This window comes from Oxyura jamaicensis, chromosome 3 (genome assembly GCF_011077185.1).
Source record: "Oxyura jamaicensis isolate SHBP4307 breed ruddy duck chromosome 3, BPBGC_Ojam_1.0, whole genome shotgun sequence".
Lineage (NCBI taxonomy): Eukaryota > Metazoa > Chordata > Aves > Anseriformes > Anatidae > Oxyura > Oxyura jamaicensis.
This window is the reverse complement of record NC_048895.1, coordinates 32932948-32957566: the sequence shown is the minus strand read 5'-3', so window position 1 is coordinate 32957566 and position 24619 is coordinate 32932948. Positions and strand designations below refer to the sequence as shown.

The 24619-nt window shown below is 38.9% G+C and overlaps 1 protein-coding gene across 9 annotated transcripts in view; it reads left to right on the top strand.

Annotated features, from left to right (window-relative positions):
- Positions 1–24619, top strand: part of EML4 (EMAP like 4) — a 157267-nt gene that overhangs the window by 65236 nt on the left and 67412 nt on the right. For 3 of the 9 annotated variants that reach the window (XM_035320633.1, XM_035320629.1, XM_035320625.1), the window contains exons 1-2: positions 556–702; positions 19649–19831. In XM_035320633.1, the coding sequence (XP_035176524.1) occupies positions 636–702; positions 19649–19831 (250 nt within the window). In that variant the 5' untranslated portion in view covers positions 556–635. Of the gene's footprint in view, positions 1–457; positions 480–555; positions 703–1997; positions 2014–19648; positions 19832–24619 lie in introns of those variants that run through there. The other 6 variants (XM_035320630.1, XM_035320627.1, XM_035320631.1 and 3 more) reach the window with 5 other exon arrangements.

The window sequence follows — 24619 nt, the reverse complement described above, 5'->3', positions numbered from 1 at the left end:
TTGCGCTTTGAGCGCCGTTAGATCTGTCCTTTGCGACACACACACAGACGTGCTGTGGAACAATAATAGTTTATTTGAATTGATCCATTACAGAAATCCTTTCCGTTAGCTATTTGTGGTGGTTCTTCACTTTCAGACTGCGGGCAAATAGACTGCTGCTGGCTTTTCCTAGTTAACATCGCAGTACTAAAGCTGTATTTAATGTTTGCCATGAATACGTTGCGTTGCAGTCCCATCTGAAAGCGGCATGGCAGGGTGCCCGTGTGACAGCCTAATTGTCTTGGTTTTAAATGGAAGTGGTGCAGGACCTTGTGTGTGTATAAACAATGGCCATTTTCCGACTCTGAAGCAGGTCGATGAGCAGCTGGTGAATTCTGCTTCCCTTAAGGACAAAAAAAAAAGAAAAAAAAAAAGTCGTAATGCTGGGATCACTGATGGATAGCCACTGCGCCGTGAAGTATTTCTGTGTTGCATGCCTCGTAAGTGCCTTTATTGGTGTATTTCTGACGTCTGAGGGCTAGCCACTCCCTGCGGCAGCCTGGGATTTTTGTCCCTATCCCACCCCCTTCAGCCTCTGGCTGGGGCTGCGGGCAGAGGGGCTGCACTGAGCCCCCCGGGGCGGCCGCGGGCTGGGGATGGAGGGCAGCTTGCCCTGCCTGGCGGCCGGCTGCGATCCCGCCGTGCTGGGGAACTTCTGCACGGGTAAAGTACGGCCGCTCCTGGGCACGGGGGAAAGGGAAAGCTGTAAATGCCGGGGTGAATATTTATTTCGGTGATCCAGTTGGCTGCAGCCGGCAAGGTGTGCTTGTGCAGAGGCTGAGACGCTGTGGTGCAGCGTCCTAACCTTGAGAAAACATTTGGGGAAGGGGGGGGAGTGATATCTGTGGATAGCGGAGAAAATAACGGGGAAGTGATTAGGAAGTTAATACTTGCAGGGCACGGCACTTCTGGCACAGTGGCTTTGGCGGCATGCATGCTCTCAGCGCATCGTGGACCAAGCGAGAAGCGCATGGAGTGACCCTTCCCACGCGTGGGCCAGAGCCGCTGCTGTGCACCACGGGCAGCACCTCGGTTTTGTGTCTCTGGAAAGAAAAGGAAGACGAAGCTCCTGCAGGGAAGCTTTGGCTGCATGCGGGCCTCTCAGGCAGGAGGCAGCAAAGATTCGTTCAAAGTAGGCGGTTAAAATAGCTCTGCCCGCTGCAGCCTGAGCTGCGTACGTATCTGTGTGCGCGTGTGTGTAAAACATGTATTTGTCCTTCAGAGGTAAGGGTTTTCTCCAGTTTCATTTTTACCGGTGCCTTGGTAAAAACGAAATCTTTCAGCACAGACTTCCTTTCTTTAAACAGTTGCTATCAAGCCAGCCTCTGTTTAGTGTAAATCAGATAACTAATTGCCGCATTCTTGCCCTATCAACCTAAAGTTTGAGTTCAGCCTTTAGGAGCAAGAAAAAAATATTAAAAAGACCACCAAATCCAATTAGAAACCAAATGTATTGTTCTTGTATATAGCAGAGAAGCATGTTATTCCCAATGAAACAAACTTCACTGAACAGTTCTTTGTCTGCTGATTCATGTAGTGCAGTTTTCATGTAAGTACAGCATCTTGCCTATAAAATCTTACATTTTTTTTTTTCCTTAAAATACATCTGTCAACAGGAAAGTTTGCCTAAAAAAATAAATACGGGCAGGTACTGGCCGCATAAATTTCTACGCGTATTTAATGGAAGAAAGAAGTGACCTTGCCACAGCGTGCTTTCTTAAAGTGATCAGCACACTGAACTTTATCTGCTTCAGAATTCAAAGTATTCGGTTTAGAATTTAAGATGTAGCAACCCTGGGGAAAGAGGGAGGGTGAACTAGAAATTTTAAAGTGCTTCATACAGTCTTTTGCAGGCTTGCACAATTTTGTGTGGTGGAAGAGTAAAAAAGGGGCTAACGTTTAACTGTTCATCTTCAGAACAAAATTCAGCAGAAGATAAATTCTTACAGCTGTAGCTGGCCAGCATTGTTACTGGTGAGTTGAGGCTTATGTAAAGATATTTCCAGTGATTTTAATGGCTTTTTGCAAGAGTTTCTGTGATCCTCTAATTAGAACTACACCACTGTCTCAGACTTAAGTTCGAGGCATACACAGAGTTTCAGAAGCAAGTGTGGCATGATGGACTGGCCTCTGAGATTTGCCTAGACATCCAGCATAATAAGGTGTGAGAAATACGTTATTTGCTTAACGATTACACTCTACTTTAACTCTTTTATGCATCTTAGAAAATAATTTTGACTAATATCTTGATACAAGATTGAGGTTTTTGTTGAGTAAAAGTTAATGTCAGAATCCATAATTGAAAGAAAATATGACTCTGGATATTTTTAGCAATGTAATGTATTCTGCTGATTTAAAACTTCATTCCTACTTACATCATTAAACCTAACATACCCTTGTATAAAATTTTTGAGGAATGTGCCCTGGTTGGCAAGTATACTTACAGCAGTAAGAAACTGGTATGATGAAGAATCAACTGCTTTGTTCATATGAAATTTCTGACCGCATTCTCGAGAGTTCTGTGCCTTGAAAACTTTTTGCAATGGTAATTGGTAACAAGAAGTTGGAAAAAGCCTGAGACTAAGTTGTAGAATGATTTTTTTGACCACAGATGCTCATTCTTGCTTTACGTGAAGGAGATTAAGACCTTGCAGTAATGATATGGCATTTGGCATAAGGTTAGGTGGATGACTTCTTAATTTATTATTATTATTTTTAATAAAGTTTCTACAATGATATGCTTTGTTATGAGAGCTGCTACTGCTGCCCTGTGTTACCTGTAATGGTGACTTGTTTTGTGCTGCCACTAGACAGACACAGAATCAAAGAAAAAAAACGTCCTTTTGTAGGGGTGCTCCTGGTTTTTATTTCTTGGTATCGTTGTACATACATCTAATTTCTCATTTGTTGGAAGAGCTAAAATAAATTTGTTGTTCAGAAATTATGAACTAGAACTTCCTTTTAACAAATGGAACATCAATACTGATAGGAAGTTTGTTCAGATTTTTTAAAAAGTTTGTTAAGTGTTGTTATTTTTTAATATACTTAGGTTTAATGAGCCTTTTGTAACTAAAATACAGGCAGGGTTTACATTGTGACACGTCCTTTCAGAAAGATCTTGTCTATCAAATTTGATCTGGGCTAGAATTTAAGTTACACAGGGCAGGATAGAATTTTTTAGTTTTAACAAGGAAAATATTTACTTACTAACAAAACTTTAACTTTGCATACTTTGCGTTAAATATCTGCCTCCGGTGACATTTAGCATCATGAGCAGCCTTTATAAATGGGTGTAGAAAAAAAATAATGCTACTCCCAGAGTCCCCAGATTTGGAAAATTGGTTGCTTTCAGGCTTCTACATATATTTTGATACTTTTGTTTTTAACACCAAAGGAGCAGAGCGTTTGCTTAGGTGCTGTGTCATGGTGGGGAGCAGCTGCTGCTAGAGGCATTAGCAGCATTTTTATACTCTCAATTTATACACCTAAAGTATTACAATATTTGGTGTTTGATTTAATAATAATAATATTGTTATTATCATAATCATTATTATTTGTTGTAGGTTTCATTGTATTTGACACACACAATTCAGTTTTATATGAGAGCAGAGCACGGCTAGCTTTAAAATGACCTTAACTTACTATTTCTGAGTAATTACTAGGTAACTGATCCACGTTATCATTTTCATCTCCCAAAACAATGAAACTCAGAGCACACACTCTCCTATTCAGTTAATATATTTTTGCAAACGAAGGCACAATTCCTGCCAGCCTGCCTCACCAACCCACTCTGGGTTACCTGAAATGAGATTTCTAGGTGGCAAGACACAGGGGAAGTCTTCTGACAGGCCATGAGTGCTGCTGTGGGTCTGAATCCACCGTTCATCCCATGCCACTCACGGTGGGAGACGAGGATCAAGCTCTTGCTGCCTGCTGAGGGCTCACCCTGGGACCACGCGGGTGCTGCCTCTCTGCCTCCGTTCGGTCTCTTAGGCCTGAGACTGATTTAAACAGTTTTACTGTCAGGAAGAGGTACTAGTGAGGGCCTTTAAGGGTTTAAAATCTACATTAGAGCAGTATTGGCCATAGTCCTAGGCTAAAAATGTGTTAATATTTCCTCTTTGATTTCTTTCCTGTGTTCCCGAAAGACCCTATTTCATAGCATCTCACCCAACTGTAGTCCAAATGCTTTAGGCTGTGTTTTGGGAAATCTCTCTGCTTCCCATTGATTCCCCAACAGAAGGGCAAACTGTTCCCTACTGAGAGGATCAGCGTTCACCCCAAGCTGAAGGTGCAAAGGGTTGCATTTTTGTAGTCGTGGCCATTCATGCCTGTCACTGAAGGCCTTAAGTACTTGGAAATGGGACTTTCCGAAAGTAGCGATGGATGAGATGTTACTGTCCTTCTACTATGCTTCTTTACTTGTAATACGGTACTTTATAGAAGGAAATGCTGACAGATACCATTCCTAACTGGCATCCTTTTCCACATCATTTCAGCTTCTTCAGCTCTTAGGTCTAGAGGTGAAATCCTGTCTCATGATAGGGTGTGAAAATATCATTGCTGCCTCTTAGGGACCCATAAACCTACTGGAGTTCGCAAAATAGCGTATGCTTGTTTCTAAATTCTACTTCATCATTCCTTATCAGGTTACTACAGCTTTACTTACTTTCTCCTACTAATTTGGCAGAGTTAAACAAGCCTATTATTGAGCTCTTATATGAAGTAATTATAAGTGCTGTTGGACTAAACAATATTTATTTGCTTCATGTATTAGATGAGCCCGTGCTTAATGAGGTGAACTGTAAGCTCGATCAGCTGGTTCTGTTTCCAGGCTTCATCCCATTAAACATCCCCTCGAAGTGCTGTTTACTCTCTGGATACCATCCCCTTCCCAGGTATTTAGCCAGGAGCGAGGGATGTGACTCACCAGAGCCAGCTGTGCCCAGGACGAGCCAGCAGAGTGGCACCAGCAGGGCAGCAGGCATCGCTCTGTCCGGCCAGGAGAGGTGGCATATCGCTGGCTGGAGACCTGGGCATGCTCCTGGGTGTTCTGCTCTCGGTGGCCCTGCTGGAGCAGGGGCTTGAAGCAGGCAGCCTCCAGAGGTCTCTGCCAGCTACATCCAGTCTGCGATGCTGCACAACGTTTTGCACGTGCGCGCCATTAAAAATATTCCAGTGTGACTAAGAAACAAAAAAATGTATCCCTGGTACACACTTTGCTAGGTATCTGCAGTATTACACATTAGCATGTAACTAAATACCTACTGTATTGCGCTGTAACACCAGCGCTATGGAGATACGAAATAAAGTCAGAAATATAAAAGTCACCAGGGTTTTCCATCTTGCAGTGCTAAGAAGGCTATATCTACCTGACTCAGTGGAATTGTCTCACTTCTTTAACTTGGTAGTTAATATTCAGAAATGTGGTTTTGGGTTTTGTAATGTTTCTTCTGCTTTGCCTCTTCTGCTATCTCACTTCTAACAGTTCTAGGAATATGTATTAGTCATCAAGAGGGGGTTGAAAAGATGATGGTGATGACTGGTGCAGGGCAACGGTTCACTTTTTCTTAGCACTTGCAGAAAGTGCTAAGAAAACTAGTTTTCTTAGAAAATGCAGGAAAAGAGATGGAAGGAAGATCCACGTGTGACAGCCATTAGTCACAGTTCTTAGTGCATGATGAAAAGATGCTCTGATGTATTATAACAACATAGACAGAGTTTAGGTGCCAAGTCTTCTGCCTGTGTTCTTCTCTCCCACCATCATTTTTGTTCTTCATGTACTCTAAAATGGCATATTAATTTGTCTAAAATGGCATATTAATTGGGTTTTGCTCTTGCTTGCCTGTAATGCTATTCCGAAGTGCTTAAAACTGTGAGAATACCCAGTCAGGTTACTGGTACCTATGAAATACATTGAGGAGAGCATTTCCTTCCATGAGAAGCTGAATGAGTTGCCTTTTCCACCCACGGGTCAAAACTAGCTCTTCCTGGCTCCCAGAGGCACAGGCTGCCTTTCCCGTTGTGCTTTCCTATGAGGACTTTTCGGTATGCACATCGCAGGTCACAAGGGATGGTCACACCTAGTCAGTGTGGGCTTGCACACAAGCTGCGGAGTGCTAAGGGAAGGTGGGGATGTACAGCGTGTTGGCACAGCAGGTTAGTATATGTGGATTTTTTCCGCCTTTTATTCTTGAGTAAGAGTATGTGCTTGAGTAGTTACTGCAGGGGAGCTGTGATGCCGTTGACTCCCTCTTCTCCTCACTCTCTGATATTTCCAGTGGCCGTACGCTGGAGTTGTAGTCCAAAGTCGTGTGGTTAGAACATGCTGTTCAGGTGTTGCTGACTTCAAACACACCCATCCTGTGCTCGTACACAAGTGCTGGGGCCCATTTGCAGCTCAGCCTGCCTGCTGTCTGTGAATTTTTGTGAATCTCTGCCTTATGCACAGAACGATCCTTCTTTCTAATGAGACTTTGATTGGTGTCATTTGTTAACTAAATTACTTATTTGGAGGAATAAGGAAGCAAAATGCGCAAAGCATGAAGCCGCTTGTTCATGGTTCATGGCACTGGTGTTATTTAGTCACAACCAGATTTAATTCTTGGTTCTCTATAAAGTGTCTGCAGTTCTTGATTACTTCCAATGCCAAACACATCTATAATCAGTCCCATCTCCACTACTATCTATAGTGATGTTCTTTTTACCTAAAAACTGTTGCTTTGTAGCAAATAGTGGGAAAAGAAACCTGAAGTTTTTTTTCTACTTCAAAGACTCCATCTATCTAATGAATAGATTATAGGTAACCTGTTTATGATACAAAATATGATGGAATTTAAAAATAACTTGATAGAAATATAGTCCCTTTTATGTTTACAGAATTTGACAATCATTCCACATCAGAAATGTGTGTTTTTCTGAAGGATCCTTTTGAGAAGGAAGAGGCATCCCTATGAAAGTGTTTTTTCCCATGCAGGCAAATTTCATGCACACATTCATGATGGTTTCATATGATTTATCGATGGTGACTATGATACTTCAATTTTATATTTCATTTTACATTAAATACGTTGAAGGTGAATTTTTGAAGGTCTTAGCCGAAGTATTCTTAACCTAAGTATTTAGTCCCAAATGTTGAGTGATTTAATTTTATTTTTTTCCCTGGGAAGTTGTAGTATCACAGAACGCTGTTCACGTGTCTGTGTTTGCTTGCAGGTGAATTCATTCAGAAGCGTGCTTTAACCTAAATAAAGATGGGACCTAATTCCTCCTTTTCAATTGGAATTTTCCACTTTAAATGGGAAAGCAAAGATGACTGGGCTGTCATTGGAGCTATATTTTTTTATCAGTGTAGTGATCATGTACATCCCAGCTGACAAATGGGGAAAAAATGTAAAGTTCTGTTTATTTTGCTCTCAAATCAAGAGTAAAAAAGGCCTTAGCTGTTTTTTTGTTTTGTTTTGTTTTCCCTGCTTGTGCTCGGTTTACTACACCCTTTTTCAGCTGTGCTCAGGCTTAATAGTGCCAGGATTAGGAACTGATACTATCATTGAAGCTGGCTTCATTTTCATGTATTAGTTTCTGTGGAAGCAGCCTATCTGTAGCTAACTTTAGCTTTTTAAAATACATGTGCAAACGCACATACAAGAATATGTCCTTCTCTTCTACAAGTCTTCCTCATCATGAATGAAATTAGCTTAATTTCACTGCTAGATTATTTGTCTGTAGGTTTAGAGCGTTGTGGAAAGTGATTGGTGGTGGTGTCCTTATTAAAGAAAACATGGCAACACCTGATGGTAGAAGTGTGGTCAGAGTTGTTTAAAAGAACATCCTTGGCAAACAATACCTGGTATCGTTTCTCAGTCGCTCAGCCCCGCGTGCTGCAGGACGGCAGGTCTGATCGCTGTGCAGTAGGTCTCCCGTCAGGTGGAAGCAGCTGCAGCAGGAGGAGAGGTGTGAGTAATGCTTTACACCCACACCTTGTTTATAGGAGGTGCTAACCTCAGAGCTTCGGTGGGACTATTAATTGCTAACATAATGAAACAGAGGAGCTTAGCTAAAGAACTAGTCACTGCTTAAATTGTATTTATGATCAGTTGCCTTTTTTTGCGGGTGGCTATCAAGTTACACCAGTATAAGCAGTATTTCTGCTTGCTGTCTGGTCTGAAGTGTTTTCTGTGACATGTAGTATGGACAAATTCCCTTTATTTCTCAATACTTGCTCCTCTGTAGTAACTGAAATGGAGATGATGATTAACGTGCAGTGAGTAGTTGCAGATACTGCCTTGCAGCTTGGCTGCGTGGGAGTCACAGAGCTTGTGCTTTGTCCTGGAACTGGAGCAAATAGCTTAGTGGTGTCTGTACCAGGACTGCTTTGTAAGAAGGAGCTTTAGGTCTTTTTCTATGATTCAAGAAATAAACTGTTGATTTGGATGCACCTTGAGTAAGCAAGGCTGCAAGCAGATGCAGAAGCTAGGGAGGCATCTCAGTGGAGGTAAACCGAAGCGGGATTTGGTGCCTGCTGCTTTAAGTGTTGTGCTGGATCTAGCTTGTGATTAGAGAGATCTAGTCCCACACTCCCAAGAACCAGTGAACCTTTAAAAAAACATATCAGAAGCAAACCTTGTTTCTATTTTTACCTACACAAAGAGATTTTAAAACCATTAAGTTGTATCCCCTGTTTGCAGCAGTGGGTTGCAACTACAATTACATAATTCATCCAGAAGTGCTTCTTTCTCATTACAGCATATTTTCTTCACAAGGAAGGGAATGTATGGCCATCCTTAGCTTGTCGATAACAACATGTAAGGGAGAATAATGACTTTGCAAAGTCACTTTAGCTTGTCAGAGAAAAAGTTGGCCTTTAAATGAATGATCTCTGTTACAGAGAGGTAATAGAACAGTGGCTGCATGGGGCTGTGAATAAGTTGAAAGAACTCGTATCCTTGAAATACCAGAAAACTAAAATAATGCAATGAGTTGATAAGTCTCCTTCTAGATTTTTGCATTTATCTGAAAATGCTATGTCACATAAGCATTGTGTGTACACCAGCCCTGGTATAAGCATGTGTATGCTGAGCACTGAAACCCATGGGATCCTCTTCTTTCCAGCAGACTGAGAGGGACCATGTCCCCTGCAGGGGCAAGGGGTGTTTTGGGAAGGGGATCCCTGAGGGTTGCTGTCAGCCCAAAATTGAGTCACAGTGGGCTGGTGGCCTGGGAGGAGCGTGGCATCCAGTGAATCCACCTGCAATAGGTTAATTGTGTATTTGGGGGGGAGGGGCATCGGGGGTATTCACTGCAAGGTTGAATTTTGACCCTGAAATGGTCCCACAAAGGATGGGCTTGGGCAGCTTTCCCTTAAGCTTGAAGGAAGATGATGACGACTGAGAATAGCATGTGTTATGCTGTGTTTAATATCAATATCAAGAAATGAATCTCTTTAATGTGGAGGTACTCTAATATTGATATTTTTATACGTGTGTCCATCATTCCAGTAGGAGAATATTCTTGTTGTGTAAAAGTAATACTGAGTCTACAAGATAACATCCTATCGCGTGTCAAATACAAGCAACCACTGGCAGAAGCACAACCTGTACAACACAGATTTATAAGTGTGCAGCATGAATAAAAACATATTTATTTGGGAAAGGAAATTAATAAAATAGGCCAGGACACTATTTTTCCTGACCTGATGGATAGTTACATTTATGATAGTGGCCTCGAATAGCACAGAATGAGACCAAATAAACTTGTTTGTACAGTGGTATTTTTGATGTTACAAATTAGATACTTATTTATGACTCCTGGGGGAAAGAAAAAAGTAGTGTGATGGAGTGTCCTGGATGTCCAGGACAACTAATTTCAGAAGTGTTCTGACATTTCCATTTGCAATGTCTGACTTGATTCCTAGATCACAGAAGATCATTCATTTGTATTTCATGATTTGAGATGAGTAACATTTTGCAAATAAACTCTGCATGGTACAAATAAATTGTATTCATAAAAGAAGAGGGTATGTTGCTTTGTCTGATGTTATCTCGTTTATTGATTTCAGTGCTTTTCTGTTTTGCTTCTGAAATTAAACCCTGCGATTGATGAGAATACAGTGAGTTTAGAGAGTAGAAACATAACTTTCCTCCCAGGCAAAAACGTACATTTCAAAAGCACACAACAAACAAAAACTCAGATTAGTTTGTTGACTGAATAAACAATAAATATTCAAGATTTTGGAGGGTTTTCATATTAAAACTATGTTGGTACTACTGAATGCAAATGTTTTGCAGCAGAGGAGATTTACTACAGTGAAGATAAACAGTGGATTTTGCCTAAGTTGTTGCAACGTAAGGATTGAGGGTTTTGCAAACTGGATTTTATTCACACATTAATGAAATAAATTGTCTTGGAAAGTTGGCAGTAACCCATATGAATTGAGATTTAAATTCTACAAAAACATACCTAATATACAGACGTTGCTCTAAACAGGAATTAGCATCAATTAGCATCATTGCTCTGACAAGAACAGTTTAAGATATATAAGTTGCCTGGGGCAAGGGGCAGGGAGTTGGAGAATTTGAGATTACTATGAATGGTCTTTTTAAAAAAAAAATATATATATATATATATATATATATATTTACCATTTCCAACCCTTCACACCAACTTCCTTGCCCTCCAGATAACTGGTGGGTACTACTTTGTGTAAGTGAGTTGGCAAAATACTCTTGGAAAGCCACGGTGATCACTTGTTTCTCAGTGAACTCTGCACAATGTCTGCTGGACCTGCTCTGTATGCTGCTTTGGATCCTGGTGCTTCTGTCTGAGCCTGGATAGCACCGATACCGCTCTGGGTGTTGAGCCAGACCAGTGACAATTAACACTGCTATCTTAAGATTTATGCAGTAAGGACATATGTTTAAAGAACATGGCTATGAGTGGGAAGTCAACAACTGAACGTAAAAGCCAGAGTAGGGCCTGTATTAAGTCTTCTGGATCATGTAGGTGTAAGGTACAGCCTTTAATTACTTGATCATAGTCTCCCCCAGGTCAGTCAGTACTCAGAAAAGACAAGTCTGCCTAAAAAGCAGTTGCTCCGTATTTTGAGTTGTGTTAGCTTTCTTTGCTTGGCTCCCTACGTTATTTTTATGGCAAGGCTTTCAGTCTCGCTTTCCAAAGAAAGGCATGAATTTCAACACCGACTTTGCTACAGACTTACGGTAGTGTCTCAGTAGCCTACAAGTGTTAATTAACCTTTTTGCAGTGTGGGATGATACTTGCATTTAACAGATGAAGTTAAAATGAGATTAAGGTCAAAAGCATCTGCTAATTACTCAATTTTCTAATTAAGTAATTGCCCAATTTGAAACTCTGAAGGCTTGCTTGTCAATGTGCGCCAGCAGGACAGCCCCGTGCATGTCAAAAGCCTGATTGCTGTGGGTGTGAGGTGCCTCTGAGAGCCGGATAGGGGAAAGGAGCTCCTGGCACTGACATTTTTAGCCTGCTCAATTTGCTTGGCAAAGTTACTAATTTATAACTCTTTAAATAGGATTTTATTTCGGAAGTGTTCACCATTGTTAATATTGCTGACATTTCTAGAGTAACATGAAATATTTTCAACAAAGGAATACTGATCTTTGAGGGTCTTTTCCAACCTAGATGAGTCTATGATTCTGTCTGTGCACTAAGTGTTACTCCTAAGGCACGTGCAGTTCATTGCAGAGGTCTCTGGTTCCTGTGTGAACTTCCAAGCACGTATGTTAGATAACAGAAGATGCTCTGCCTCACTTTCTATTGCCATGACTTGAAAATAGGGTGGCATCAGATATTAAAAAGAGCCTGGGGTGACTGCGATTGCTGCTGAGCAAGGTATGCGGGGCATCCCAAACAGGTGCCTGTAGCTATGGTGAATTTTGCATATGGTATCTAGAGGTCATTCATCTGTTATGCAGAACCACTCTTTGCAAGATAAGGGCATGTCCTGTTGGTCAAAGGCCAAGCATTGAAGAGTCTTGTGCTTCAGGACAATCTCAGGAGCATCGAGGGCTAACTGACACTTGGAAAAGAAAATACTTTTTTTAAAAAAGCCACCACAAAGCTTTTTAGTTAGTGGATGGTGAAAATACAGTGAATGGTCTTAATGCTGAGATACATCTTAATGGAGGTGGAGCTGATACGAAGTATGCAGTTGGGGAAGGGACATAAAAGAGCCAGCATAATTACCTGCCTCTTCAAGTAATTATGTGGATACCAATGTCAAATATGAGAAGTGTGTGCAAGTGTTGGCTTTGTTTTGTTTTCTCAGTCTGCTTATCAAAGTTAGCATTGGCAAGTACGAAGTCTGCTCTGTTTCTTGTTAAACTCGGGTGCCCAGTAAATAATAACAGTTACCGCAAACTCAGGCAAGCTAAACACTCAGGTTAGTCAGATACAGCATGGGTGGAGTTGCACCCTGTGAATTTCATGCTGATTTATTTCTAGATTATCAGTATTAAAAATGAGTGTTTACAGCAGCAGATATACTGGATTATTACAGATCTATTTTTATCATAATACTGTCAATGTTGTTATTACAAAGTTACTATTACATTATTACTATTATTATTTTGTATTTTATTTTAATCTTTCTCTTTCCCTCGTTTTTTCATGTCAGGAAAAAAATAATGAAAGCCTGTGCACACAACTATGTTTAGCATACACAAGAAAAACTAATTATTAGGGATTGAAAGGTAGATCATCGCATGCATCAGACTAACTCTCTAAAATGTGATTTCCTCAGAACACAGGTAATGTTCTCTGCAATGTAGTGGTGCAATGGTGCAGTTCTTAGACATAAGCTCATTTCAGATAAATCATAAACCAGTCGAAAAATGTAAATATCAGTAGCAACTATTGTACTGCAGAATATTGATGTACCCGGAAAAAATCTTGTGGAACATCTACTGACAAAACTTGCATTATACATATGTAGCATGCTTAAAGGAAAGCTCCTAATGAAATTTTGTCCATTATAGTTAAATATTTTTCTGTAGATATATATCTTAACTATAGATACAAAGTTATATATCTCTCTCTATATTTGTTTTAAAACTGAATGCAATGCTATGATGATTTAGTTTTATAGTTTATAACTTTATTTTTTTTTTAATTGAGCTTTGGATTGCATGATTATCTATAAAGGTATATACAGATCTATATTCCAGCTGCGCCGGTTTTCATTTATCAAAGTTATGCATAAATTCTTAAAAGGGTAAACCATATTTCTATCAGGGTTTTCAGTGAGGTTTTTTGATGCTGTCTAGATTTTCAGCCTTGACTAAAGTTTCTTTTTTGTTTTGGTTTGGTTTTAGGACCCAGTTCTGTATCCTTCAGTTAAAAGGGTGGACTGCACTGTTTTTTTTTAAAGTGAAAAATGAGCAATCTTGTTATATAGTTTATTAAAAATGCAGACTACCCATTAGGATGATCACTTTTAATGTTTAAGGCACTTACTGTCCACTGGACATTTCACTTTCATTTTATGGTCTGATTCTGTGTAGGATCTAAACAAATAAGCTTGCTGTGGACATGTGTTTAACATAGTTATGAAAGGCTAATGGAGAATATATATTTTTTTTAAAATTAGCACAGAAGGGACTAAGATAAGAACAAACTATTAAATGTTAAACAATCCAATGAATTGTACAAGGAAGACAATTTTCTCAACATGATAGTACTCATGCAGCTGGTTGAGTGGGGGCTAACAACATGCTTCTTCCTGAGAACCTAAAGAAATGTCTGTGCAGAAGAATAAAGGGTTCAGCTCCTATTGGAAATAGTAACGTTCCGTGCATTTGCGAGCTGCAAGGTGGAGAGCTAGATCGCAGTCAGTGATCTGTAGCCACTTCAAAACATCTGCATTATTGTTCTACGAGAAAGTAAAGAAACACCTTTTACCTGTGTCTGCAGTAGTAAGTGCAGATTTCCTGAGTTTGAGCAGTTTTTTGTTTTGTTTGTTAATTTTTTTGTTTTTTAAACTCTGAACGGAAAAAATGGGAAATGACCAAAAGTGAATGAAAAGATATATGGGGGTAATCAAGAGTGCTGAAGGCCAGAGCCTTGCATTTGCAGCAAAGGAAAATTAGGAGAGAACTTCCCACTCAACTTGCATTCCACCAGGTCCAGCTTCCAAGGACACATTAGAAAGGAGTGAGGTATCTGATCGTAATATCAAGCTTTCTTAATTTTCCACATTCATGTTGCTTGTTTTAATTCCAGTTCTTCTCATGCTCCTTGGATGACTCATGTCCTTTACAAGATCTAGATAGCTTTTATGTATACTGACATTTGGAAGAGGTGAAGGAGATACTGCAAGCAAAAGATTGTAGAGTCTAATTCTTCCTTTTTTAGAGAGTTATGCATTACAGATCCAGAACAAGATCTTCACACCTTTTATAAGATAGTCGTTAGAAAAATAAGTGGCAGAAGACTGTAGAGATCTTTTCTTTCAATTAGCATGGTAAGAAAAACAAGTTTGTCCATTATCTCTCTGGAAATAAAACTCTCAGCCAGAGTCAAATTATTCACTGACCTTCAGGATAAAAATTACAGGCTGTGCAAATACATACCATCCTACATGCATGGGCACACCACAGGTCTAGTGAGAAAGGGTTCTTCTGGGCCAGTTATCTTCTGAAATTGTGATCCAGACCTTTATACTACTGCAAGTAATTTTGGTTGCATTTCTGTAATAAAAGACTCTTAACACTCTGGGGAAAACACAGAAAACTGTGTGGGTGCTTTGGCAGGCAGAGGTTTAAAAATATCTGTGGTTTGTGTGGTTTTATTGGATAAAATGTAGTATTTTCCATTCTGTGGTTTAAATTTCCATGTGCTGGAGCTTGTAGAATTTGTTTTTCTGAAATGTTGCTTATGTCTAAAATCAAGCTCTTACTTATGTTTAGTCAAGGCTGGCAGGAATTGGCAGAGAGAAATGATAATGGATGCTCTGGAATTGTTGAGGGGCCCCAGAATACATGGATATATGGTTCAGTTGTAATATACGTGTGTGTGTATGTGTATGTGCATAGACATTTTAAAATGTAGAGAGTTCAGATTTCTCCTCGGCAGCCAGTGATTAAGGGAAATACTTTTCAAATGTTGCTATCCTCACGTGCCTGGTTGGTGAGATATGAAAAGTGGAGTGATAGGAGGGTTGGGAGTATTGTTAAGTGCCATCACGATGTATTGGATGCCTCCATCAAAATCCCTGGAGAAAGCCTAAGGGGCTGTTAGACCTGTTTATCTGTTCAGTTTGCTGGGAGATACATCCTTGCATACTCCAAAAGGAGGGGAGGAATTAATGTTTTAATAGCTACAAAAAAAAAAAAAAAAAAGAAAAAAAAGAAAAAAAAAGAACTATGATAAAATAGCAAGACTTATTATTTTGCAAGTTATAGGATTGTATGTTTAGACCTAGCATATATTTGCTGCATTTGAGTTCTAGTGCTCTTATCTTAAAACAGCTTTAAACATGGAAGGACCTTCCATCGACAACTATGTAGATGTCTCCTCACTTTCACCAGCAGGTACTGCAGGTGGTGCTTTTTTCACAGTGGTTCATGTTCCATTGGCTCTTTTGAGAGCATAGGTCACGGACAGCTTGGGAAGTGTGGCTGACACATCAGAACTAATGCTGTTTTGTTTTAACAAAAAATAACCAGATGACTGAAAAGTTCTGTTTAAAATGAAGTGAATGAATTGAAATAAATAGTCAATTCCACCTAGGTCTCTTGCTCTATTTCCTAACTCCGTTTCTTTCTTTGAATAAATAAATCTCCCTCTGGTTTAGTAAACTGAGTGGCTCATGGAAGTCCTGGATAGATGCCCCATATAGAACGACGGAATGGCCAGATGTTTAGGAGTAGGAGAAGAGGAAGGGAGGAGATGGACTTACGCTTCACTTGTGACTGTCTTGGTATTGTTTTGCATTAAGAGCTCTTTCCCCTCTGAAAGGGAAATGGCATGCCCTTGGAGGGAGCTTTTTGTTTAAATTTCTTTTGAAGTAGTTCTTTGGATTATAAGAATGCATTTTTGAAGGAAGAAATCCACAAGAGCCAGGTATTTTGAAAAGGAAAAAAAAATAATAGTTATGTATTGTGCGGATTTGTTAAAATGATCTCAAGGATTGTGGTTGTGTTTACTTTTAAGGCACCTTCTTTTAAGCTAATCCCTAACTGACTTACTTTCAAGATGCTGCCAAGAAGGGCATGTTGGAGTTCAGTTGAGTATTCGCTGTCATGGGCGAGGTATTTGTGTTGGGAGTCATTCATTTTAGTTCTCTTGTCGTTCCCAGTATAATATGTAATTGTCATCACTCAGAACATATGCTGCTTCTGTGGAGTGATAGAGGATAACAAAATGTCTTCCCAGTGTGTTACTTGATCAGCCAGTTACTTGATCCTTGATCAGCCAAAATATTTTTGATTTCCTAGTGATCTTCCTGCTGTCGAGCTTCTCCTTTCAGTCACTGTGTTGTCTCGTGCCCCCTTGCAATGCAAAGCAGCTGCCAGTGGTGCAAAACCTTTCTCTCATTAAGCACACGTAGCTCATCGCTTTGCCTGATTTTGAGTCAGCTAAATGGCTTAATCTTGGTTTCCTGTTCATGCCTCATTTGTAGAGCTACAACCTCTGACAGGCTGTTGGGTTTGAGGGTGCTTCTGCCTCAGCTCACCGTGCCTCTTAAAGATCTGAGCCTCCATAGCATGGTTTACAGAGACGGGCATCGGCCAACTTCACCATCCCACTTAATGCTGAGGAGTTCAGAGCATTGCAACTTACCTGTGCCCTTTGAGATTTCTAATGAATGGCATAGCTGCGGCTCTGAGGGCTGCAGGAGACATCTACTGCAACCCTTTCCTGGGCTTTGGCAGGGGCAGTCTAGTAAATGTTGGTAGTCAATGGAAGAGGAAAAAAAAAAAAAAAAAAAAGAAAAAAAAGAGAGAGAGAGAAAAGCAGCTCTAGTAGAGCACTTTTATCTGTGCTTATCAGACTGAGTCCAGTAGTGGAGCCTTTTCTGGTTTGGTAATTACTATTATTTGGACTCCATGCAGGGGACAGAGTAACATCTAGCTTCTAAAATGAAGCTTTGACACAGCTTACAGAGAGCTACTCATTCCTTTTACAAATGTTTTATGGTAATCTGCTGCATATTTAAAGATCCTGGGAATTTATCCATAATAAGACTTTTTAATAGTTCATTAATTGAAGGGTTTGGCAGACAAAAAAAAGGAGAAAAAAAAAAAGCATTAAGGAAATTTCAAACTTCTGTGTTTGTTTGGACTGTCAGTAGTGTAAGATGAGATGCAAAGATCGTAAAAGTTACTTTGAAAATAATTGTTGTTTGCTCCAATGTTCGTTTTGGCTGGTCCTCTGCATTTATACAAAGGCTAATACTGTGATTACAACAGAAGTGTGAATTATGTAGTGCCTCTTTCAATCCACTTCCCTAAAGTCAAAACTCTTCTTGACTTTATAAAGTAAATTTACCTGGATTTACTTTACTTCCTTTTAACATGCTGTATAGGTACATGTGCTTGTAGGAACCTCCAGTAACTCCTTAAAAGAGATCTTTTTTTATGATTTGAAAATGGGATTTTTAATATAAGAATCTTTCATGGTTCTTTCCAACCTGGAATAGCAGTCACTGGTGTGGATTTCTAAAATGCTACTGAGAGAGCATTGAATATATTGGGTTTTCCGAATAACTTCGGAAAAAAAGTGACCTTTTCTGGATAGATGAGGTACTGTTGTGTCTGGTGATACTACAGATACTTTGTTCAGAGGTGTTCCGATTTATTATTTCTGGATCTCAGTCTGATTGCATACCTTATTAATTTCCTTTCAGTTCTTATTTATTAGCGTGAATTAATACAGTATTAGCCATGCAGTGATGCGCTTCTGCTTTTAGTTTAACAACATAGTGAATTAAATTGTTGTGCAAAACTGTCGTCTTAAGGAGTTGTCATATCAGTGTAATCGTAACCATGCCTTTTGGTTTAATAATTGTTACAGATTCATTTCACTACTATTATTACTTTGTTTCACTAATTCCTTATGGGATTTTTTTCATGTTGTAAAAGTAATATTGTGATTTTTTTTTCACTTGGCTAAATTCTTGCTCCTCCAATAGTGATTATCATACCCAAAGGCTTTCTGCTTTAAAAGCATGGAAGCTGTCACTGAAATCTATAATCTCTTTCCTATTTAATTCATTGAGGCATTTTGGCCTGTGTTTCATTTGCTTACGAAACATTCACTTTAAGAGTGATGCCCTTATACAAGTATTTCAAAGGTTAAGGAATTTAGTCAAAAATAGAGTTTTAAGGCTATGGCTTTATGTTAACTTATTTTTCCTTTGCTAGGTATTCATCACATTAGTGAACTAAAATTTAGATTGTAAATTGACAGTAATAACATCCAGCTATTTTCCCTTATGTGTGAATTTTCTGTTTGGATATGTTTCATAAAATATGAACTCATACTGTCTCTTTGTAGAACTCAGGCTGTAAAAAATTTTGTAAACCTGTTGAAACTGAGTTCTAGTAAGCCTAAATGAGGATGGATAAGAAATTCAGTACTTTGTGATTGAGCAACATATTCTTTTATTGGTCTTTTTTAGTGGTTGGACTCTGACTTATTGGAACAGCCAAATATAAAAATCTGTTATGTGTTATTTTGGCTTGGCAGAAGTAATGCAAAGAGCTGTCAAAGGCAAAGAATATGCAGAAGCTGTAATTTCCTTTTTACCACTGAAGAATAGATTTGGCTGGATTGTGCCTTCAATGCTAATCTATCTCTGTGTGGCCAAATAAGTTTTTGGAACCTTTTTGTAGTGTATTTACTTTCTGTTCACGTCAGGCCAAATGTTATAATGTCATTTTTTTCCCCTCTCTCTCTCTCTCTCTCTCTCTCTCTCTCTCTCTCTCTCTTCCTCTCTCTCTCTCTCTTTTTATTTTTTATTTTTTGGCCCACGCAGGGTAGTGATGTGAAAAAAGTACAGAGAAGGAATTGGTATTAAGAACTCAGATCTAGACCAGTTAAATTGAGATTGTCACTTGATGCAATTAGATCATGGCTAGCAATACTAGTATGTTCAGCTGTGGATATATATTTATATATATATATAATTTTGTATCCTGCTTTAAAACTAAATACCTCATTTAAAATTCTTGAACAGTTCTAAAAGAATATATTGCAAAATTTAACCTTAGTTTTATAATTTGGGGGTAATTCGGTTGGCTATGTAAATAAATTTGATTTCAGTCTACTGGTTCTACTGGTAAGCATATTTTTCCTTCTACACTTTTAACAGAAAGTAATTTCCTCTTTTGACTGTAGTAGCACCAAGCTACTTAAGCCTTCTGTCTAAGCTAATGATTAGCAACACTTCTCTATTGAAGCATTCATATGATACGTTTAACATAATATCCCTTATTTGCCTGAACATGTTTGTTCATCTTCAGTACTTCAAAATGATGGGACGGGCATACTCATGCTGTAAGTGTCTTTCTGCAGATTTTGGTTTAGAACAAAACAGTTAAAATTCTTTGTACTCTCTTTCCCCTCCATACAGATGACAGCATCTCAGCTGCAAGCACATCTGATGTCCAAGACCGACTTTCAGCCCTAGAGCTGAGAGTTCAGCAGCAAGAAGATGAAATCACTGTCCTAAAAGCAGCGCTCGCTGATGTGCTAAGGCGCCTTGCTATCTCTGAAGACCATGTAGCTTCTGTGAGAAAATCAGCACCAAGTAAGGGTAAGCCCATATTTGGTAAATTCTTTCTAGAGTCAAAATGTTATCATGTAGAATGTTCTCCACTGGTGCCTTCTTTCCCCCTTCTCTGTGTCATCTGGAAAAGCAAGTATATTTTGTGAGGGACGCTAATTTTTTTTTATTGTTGGTTTATAGTATATGGCTAATAGCTACTTGAAATATGCTTAATAATTTTGCTGTTTTCTAACCTTTATATGTACTTAAGGCCACTGGAAATTTACCTTAATTCTTGTAAAAAGGTTCATTTAATTTAAACAGTGGACTGCTTTACAGCTGCGGTCTTTAAGCTGCCAACAGGTTTTCTGAAGCTTACGGGGAGCTCTGAGTCCGAGCTTTGACTTCATCTATAAGTTATTCAGCTGAAGGGCTGTATTAAAGGCTATGTTTCCCCCTGCTCCTAAACTCTTAATTAAAAAATAAATGGAAGTTTTCTGAATCTAGTTTATTTTTGTTCATCTACAAGGATGAACACCAGTGTGTTTCTTATAAGAAGTGGACATCCATTTAGCAGTATCTCTTTGGGCTAGTGGCTAGCAGCTAACCTTTACGCTGTAACTTTGAAATATATAGGATTGTTTAAAAATAAAGAAACTAGATGTTGTTTGCACTAATTTGTACATATGTATGTGAATGCATCATGTTTTTTTCCCATGAGCATTTCGTTGCCTGTTCTGGAGAAGTACTTGCATTGTTATTGGGATTTATTCCAACTTAAAATTGTGTGTATAGAGAGAGAACTACAGCTGTGTACATAGGTGATATATGTTAGGCCTATGATTAAATAAAAGGTTACATCATATTTCAGATAACTGACAGTTCGAGTTTACCATAAATGCATTTATCCCTATGAAACCATGCAGCCCATAATTCACTGGGCTCACCCCTTGTACTTCAGCCTTGAAGTACACCCACTATCATAACACTGAACTGACACACCAGAGCATATGTTTGTTTGGGTGGCTACGTTATACAGGTTGAAAATGCAAAAGCTGAAAATTCTGAAAGTTTGAATTGTTTTGGATGTGGCAGGGAGATCAAATTCCTTAATTAAGTGTTTTTGCAGTCTCTCTCTGCCAGATGGAAGGAAGTGATGACACTTAATTGGCTTGGGCTCTGAATCCTGCCATTCTCTCTTACTTGCTAAATGGTAGACTGTTGTCAACCCTGCTTATAAATGCAGCTTTATCTGCCTGATATGCATCTCTGGTCTCATCAAGATTGAGACTTCCTTGTCTAACTCCATTTAAATAAAGCTCAAGCAAGCAGTTCAGCTAAATCAATCTTTTCTGTCTGCTGTCCATTATGACAAGAAGAAAATGTCTGTGGAAAACTGTGGGCAAAATGAATGCAACATAGAACATTATTCTTCCTATTTACATGCAGAGGAACTGGGATGTGCATAAATACGGCTATAAAGACCTTTGGCTTGCAATTGTCTAATATCCAGCAAATGCAGTTCACAGGCAGGGCAAGATTGAAGAGTTTTGCAGAATGCCTTGGGGGCATCTTCTTACAGACTCTGATAGCCTTGTGGCCATGCTGAGTTCTCCAGGTGAATTTATTCAATGAAAAATAATTATTCCCCAGGGTGGGAAAGGATGGAGGATCTGAATACCTTCAGCATTTTGATACTACGTTTCTAGCGGTTAATGACAGCAGCACGTAACTGAAGATAGAGGTGGGGGTGGGGGAGAAATGTACATCTATGAGCTAATACATTGAGCATAAATGAATTATGACTAATTGGCACTGTATTTAATTTGTGGAGGATGTGTCCCTGTTGCCTTCAGTTAACTAATACTACCAGGCAACACCTTAGCTTCCCTCTTTATCATGAAAGCAGCTGTGGATAGATAATACAAAGATGTCACCAAAGAAAAAGGTTGTTCATTTACAGTCACTGAAATTTTCTACGAGGTTGAAATTAGACTTTAAGAATGAACTTGATGATAGTATCAATTTAAACTTAAACATTGATATTTCAATAAACATTTTAAAACAAGATCATTAATAGCTTTTTTTAATATTGGAGACAGATTTAATTAAAAAAAAAAAAAAAGAGGCTTTGGTTCACAGAGTTTTGTCTCTACAGCAGTGTTTGCTTGCATGCTGGCCTTAATAATGAGCAACAAAAAAAAGATGCATATGTATTTTTGAATTGAGAGAGGTGTTTAATTTTAAGAATGGCAAGACAGTGAGATAAATACTTCTGAAATAACTTGAACTTGCAAAAGTCACAGTACCCGAAAAAGCCATCTTGAATCTTTCCATCAGAGTTTTAATCTGAGTAGCAGACAACATCTAACCTAGTTTGAATGAGTCTCTCCTACTTGCTGCTGAAATGTTTTCTAAAACCTCTCCATTTTTTTCTGTAACCAGCTCAGCAGGGTCTTTGAAGAGAGATTTTTCATAAGCTAAAAATAAGTGTAATGAACAGGCCAAATCATGCTGAAGGGGGCAAATACAGATCATTTTGTAACTGACTGTTCTCATTCTGAAGCTGATAAACCAACTTGGTATAGAAACAGATCTCTTCATCCTCTTTGTTAGTTTGTCTACACCACGTAGCTGGTGAGCCAATTCTATTCTTACTTTTCTTATCCCTTTATTATAGATTGATCAATTGCATCAGCCATAGCTGAAGCTAGAATCCCTTGTATTATCCTTGCAGTCTTTGGTTTTCTTTTTTCCAACGTAACTTTTGTTGCATGCTTATTTTGAACATAGTCCAGTCCTCAGTGAACAATTTGACCTAGCCATTGGTAGATTTTTATTTATACTCTGTGGGCTATTAGTTAGCAGGTTACTGCCTCTGATTTTGGCTGTCTAGCTGTGACTCAAGCAAACTACTCTTCATATGGGGCTAGGTGATCTGCTGTGTGAGATAAGACAGAGGGTGAAATTTTTATGCCACCTTAGTGCCTCCTAATAGAACATGGAGTGGAGACACTGTAAGATGGAAATTGCAATCCCCTCTAGCAGGGATTGCAGCAGAACTGGCACACCTGCTATTGCACACAAAAAGCAGACAGTGTTCTCATGTGGCTTATCTTCCTTTTTAGTATTTCTCAGTGTAAAACCGTTCTGAATAGAGAACATCTTTCAAAATAAAAAGGCCTTGATATTGATATTACTTCTGTATCTCTTCTCTCAGCTAAGGATAACTATGGAATGGCAAAATAATCGGGTCTGAACTGAAGGTCACGTTGAACATTCTTACAAATGTGAAAGAGATGGTTAGGGAACAGGTCCTCAGCAGCTGCAGGGTTGGGGGGGAAGGAGGGGCAGGTAGGGTGGGTTGTAGTGTGTGCTTGGGGTTTTGGTGGTGTGTGTGTTTTTTTTTTTTCTTTTTTTTTTTTTAATCCTCTTGTTTTTTGTTTTGTTTTGCTTTATAGAAATCTTTTGCTTTATAAAAATCTTGGCAAGGAGTATTTCTTTGGGAAGTTCTTTGCTTTTGGCATCTCTGTGCTCTTGTTGCCACATGTCTCTGCTGTTGATGCATGATTGATGCTGTTAACATTCACAAAAAGTTCCCAAAACAAAGATTACCTGGACACTGAAGAAAAGGAAAGCATAAAGCAGTCTGGTACTTGTGGCTGCCAGCAAGATAGATTGGCTCACAACTGGTGACTGGTAAACCTATTAAAATTGTTCAGGGTGTCAAAATGTGTGTAACGGGAGAATTCATCCCTCAGGCTCTGGGTGTGGAGACAAGTTTGTGGTGCACAATGGCACCAGTAAAATAGCTCAAACTCATCATGTTGCTGGGGTAGGAGCTCTTGCCTGAGAAAGTGGCCATCTACCAGAAGTTATAGCTGATCTCTGCCCACAGAGAAACAGATTTCATGTCCTTTTTCTGGACTTGGAAGTAATGATGAGGCTTGTCACAGGCTAAACCCCTGAAGTAGGAAATAATTCCTATTCCTTGGGCAAGAATTGATATCAAATAACTTGTGTGCAAATTTAGGTCACAAAGTGAAGTTCAAATAGATGGCAATTTGAAGAGAGGGCCTCCCATGACAGCGTGGACTGGCTAATCAAGAGGCATTTATTTTACGTATGGCAGAGATCTTGGGGATCTGCAGTAGCAGCTGCATATTGAAAATGCAGATTCTTTTTTTTCTTTGTTCAGTTGATTTTTCTAATAGTAACCTGGAGTGTTTTCCTTACTTTTCTGCTCCCTTCTCAGGTGTGAAATAATGTCTGTTCAACATCTCAATAGGAAGAATCCTGAAGTAATGTCTTGCATCAAATTCCATCTCATTGCACTAAACTTCAGTTGTATTTTTTACCTTATCTCAAAAACGGTTTCATTTCAATAATATGAAGTCATTATATTTTATATTAACAAAAACTGACTTCAGGTGTTCAGTAAGCTTCATTAATGAAAACATAACATAGGCTTTTATTAATGATTTTCTTTTTAAAACATTCTAATGTGCATAATTGTTCTAATAACAGGGTACATATTTATGTAGTCTAATTATTAAACATTAAAACGACTGCAAATGGAAGTGTAGATAGAAAAATGTTCATTGTAGAGATAGATTATAGGCTCTTATTCATGATAGTAAGATTAACTTGGCAAGCATATATGTGTGTCGTTTTACTCATGGGAATAGTCCAATTGAAGTCTGCAGGCTGTATACTCGCATAACAAGTAATGACACTCTTGAGGTCTTAATGGGTTTTCCAGGTACTGGTTTCAGTGCCATCTGTTCTTTCTGCATTCATTTTTTTTCTTTTTTTTTTTTTTTTTTCCTCTTTTCT